The 2,886-nt window shown below is 48.0% G+C and overlaps 2 protein-coding genes across 2 annotated transcripts; both read left to right on the forward strand.

The window, feature by feature from the left end:
- Window positions 1-301: 301 nt before the first annotated feature.
- On the forward strand, window positions 302-1,064 carry VOLCADRAFT_88795 (uncharacterized protein; the record flags this gene model as incomplete). Its single annotated transcript, XM_002948391.1, has 3 exons — window positions 302-353; window positions 488-595; window positions 868-1,064. 3 exons carry the CDS (start codon window positions 302-304, stop codon window positions 1,062-1,064), a joined length of 357 nt encoding a protein of 118 aa, XP_002948437.1.
- Window positions 1,065-1,203: 139 nt separating this feature from the next.
- On the forward strand, window positions 1,204-1,689 carry VOLCADRAFT_88796 (uncharacterized protein; the record flags this gene model as incomplete). Its single annotated transcript, XM_002948392.1, has 1 exon — window positions 1,204-1,689. One exon carries the CDS (start codon window positions 1,204-1,206, stop codon window positions 1,687-1,689), a length of 486 nt encoding a protein of 161 aa, XP_002948438.1.
- Window positions 1,690-2,886: the final 1,197 nt, after the last annotated feature.

Here is a 2,886-nt window from a genome sequence, read left to right on the forward strand (position 1 = left end):
ATAGCCTCCTTCGATAATGCGAAAGGAATGGGTAGCAAAGCTTTGCTTTCTTTCTTAAGAAAGAGGGATTCATGCTTGACAAGTAAAGCAAGCAAGTTCATCAGGATAATCGGTGGCGCAAAAGCTTTACCATGCGCTCATGTGCTGTTTTCAATTCACAGTATTCCTCGGACTCTTCAGTGGTATCAGATCCTGTAATGGCTGTGACCTCTGTCCTACTGTGTTCAGCACCCTCTACAAAATGGGCTTCAGGGAGAGAGACCTTCTTGACCAGCAGCAGGTCAACAGGGTGAGCCTCAAAATGGTACGCATAGAAGGACTTCAACTCAGCATCCAAGATCTACTTGGAAGTGGTAAGTTTGGGGCAGGGTTGAATTATTCATCTTTGAAAGACTGTCACTCAATACTCATGGGTGCTCATGCTTGACTACAGACCGAAAAGGAGATTGAGGACTTCATGGTTATGCTGGGTTCCACTTGGACTCAGAAGCAACCGACCAGGACATACACGCACGTGTCCGGAAGTCTGTGGTTGAGAGATGGAACAACCGCAGGAAGTGGATTGGAAATCTACAGCAGCAGGCCAATATGGAGGGTGAGTACTAAGAGTACTTTGGAAACAGTATTACAATTGTTTTTGGGGGGATTCAATGTCCTGCTACTGTGTATGCTGCAAATTCATTCTAGCCTTTATGTGTAAATGCAGAGATAAGAGGAGAGACTTAGTTATAGTTTGGGGTTATTGGGTTTTCAACTTGCTTGTATTGAAACCTCAAATATGCATACCATGAAAGATACATGCCTGCATACATCATACCTGCAGCTGAAGACCTTACTAACCATGACATGTGCATGCCTTGCCAGCAGATGCTTTGAGTTTCAACTCCTTTGGAGCTGACAAAGAGGAGTTTGAGAAGTACCAGTCTTCACAGTCGCACCTGGAATACTTGCAGAAGAGCTTAGGGCCTCTAAACAATGAAGATGACAAGTTTGTCTTCATTGTCAAGGGCAAGGACAGTCTTGTGCTCTTACAGGGTGTTTCCACTGAAAAGTCTGTTTGTTAGCTGTGAAAAAGTTATTGGCATGCTAACAAACCCTAACAAAATGGTGTTTCCACTAGTAGCCCCGAAACCATCTTTTTGCACTTCATTTAGCGCCAAAACACCCTAATTCGAGAACAATATTGTAGTCAGTAAAGGAGAAATGAGGGTCGAGGTTATCTTACAGATCGTTGCTGGGCTTCTGCCCGTTCTCATGCACTTGCTTCTGTCCCTTTCGCTGGACGGCAACCAGCTTACCGGCAGCCAGGCTGCAGCTGTTACTGCTGCTGCTAATGCCATGGGTAGGATAGCCGAGATAGTGGATGTGCACCCACACTCCTTCCGTATGTACCCATCGCCATGGTGGGTAGAGCCCCACCCAACCGACTTATACTGCCAGTTTGTCCTGGAGCACTGGAACGAGGAGACCTTTCGTGCCAACTTTTGTATGGAGCGCTCTTCATTCCAGGATCTGTGCGAGGCCCTGCGGCCGCAGTTAGCCCGCCAAGACACTCGCATGCGCCAGGCCACCCCCGTGGAGCAGCAGGTCGTGATGGCTATGTTCCACCTGGCGCAAGGCAGAAACTACCGTGTTGTGGAGAACTGCTTCGCTGTTGCCCGCCCTTATAGTCTCGTGCTAACAAGCTAAACATCCTAAACATCACTACAATGGCACTTAAGATTGCACTCCGGATTGATAGGGATTTGGATTCTGTTAAACTTTTCTTGGATCGGAGTCCGCGAGGTTGCGGGTTCCAATGAGCATTGGCATTTTTTAGTGGAGACTGATTCTTATCGGAACATTCAGAGCTTTAGGGTAGCATTGACTCGGAAGATTCCCACTCTGAAGGGAAATGCTTGTTATAGTGCTACGGTCGTTAGCGATTTGGAGAAGTAGGGCGAAAGCGAGGGAGCTGGTCCTGAGGTTGTTTGGCGGCATTCTTTGAAGTATACAGATGAGAAAATTGAAGAGCTTCATATTGGATATTGGACTGAGAATAAGCGTCTTCGTAAGCGGAAAGCTGGTTCCGTTATCGATGCAGTCATCGATATCGCGAAGGACGAGAACGTTCATTGGGAACGTCGGGAGAAGCTGGCCGAGCTGTATTTGAAAGAGGTGGTGTCTCGGAATCGTCCTGTGAACATTTTCGCGGCAAGGAGTGCCGTGAATACGATCCAGATCCAACTTTGTCCGGATGACACTGCTATAAAACGGTTCTCTGAGATGATTTGAGGTAAGTAGCAAGATGGTGTCTCCTATCTATACTTACAACTACGTGTTTGCTGGTCCTCTTGATGTTCGTGATTATCTAGACTTGCCGCGGTCTGATAAGCGTGCAGTGTGTGCGATGGCTTCCCAAATGAATCCCATTCAGTATAGTTTCATTTACGGTTTTGAGCCATGGAGAGCGAACTCGTTGATGCAGTACTTGATTTTTGAGGCCGCTAGATATCGGTTTGCCCGTGGATGGTTTGTTTTCTCGACCTTGTTTCCAGAGCTTCCAGATATCGTTGATATGACCAGAGAGATTGCAGATTTGACTAATGCTGATGGACCACGGATTTGCCATCAGTGTGCACTGTCTGATGAGCTCTGCTAGTGCGGCCTCCCGCGTAATTTGGCGCCTGCATTCGATGCTGTTGCTGGAAATGCTCGGCGCCGTCAGAATGGTCGTCGTCGTCGGCGTGACTCTGCGTGACCTGGTGAGTATCCTGCGAATTGTGCTGCGGTGACTGCGTGTTGTGTGCGGTGGAAGCGGAGAAGTCTGCGTGGGGGGGAAGCGGTTATGCGTTGTGAGAGGCGGCTAGGATGTAGCACTATAACAAGCATTTCCCTTCAGAGTGG

The sequence above is a fragment of the Volvox carteri genome (assembly GCF_000143455.1).
Source record: "Volvox carteri f. nagariensis unplaced genomic scaffold VOLCAscaffold_10, whole genome shotgun sequence".
Taxonomy (NCBI): Eukaryota; Viridiplantae; Chlorophyta; class Chlorophyceae; order Chlamydomonadales; family Volvocaceae; genus Volvox; species Volvox carteri.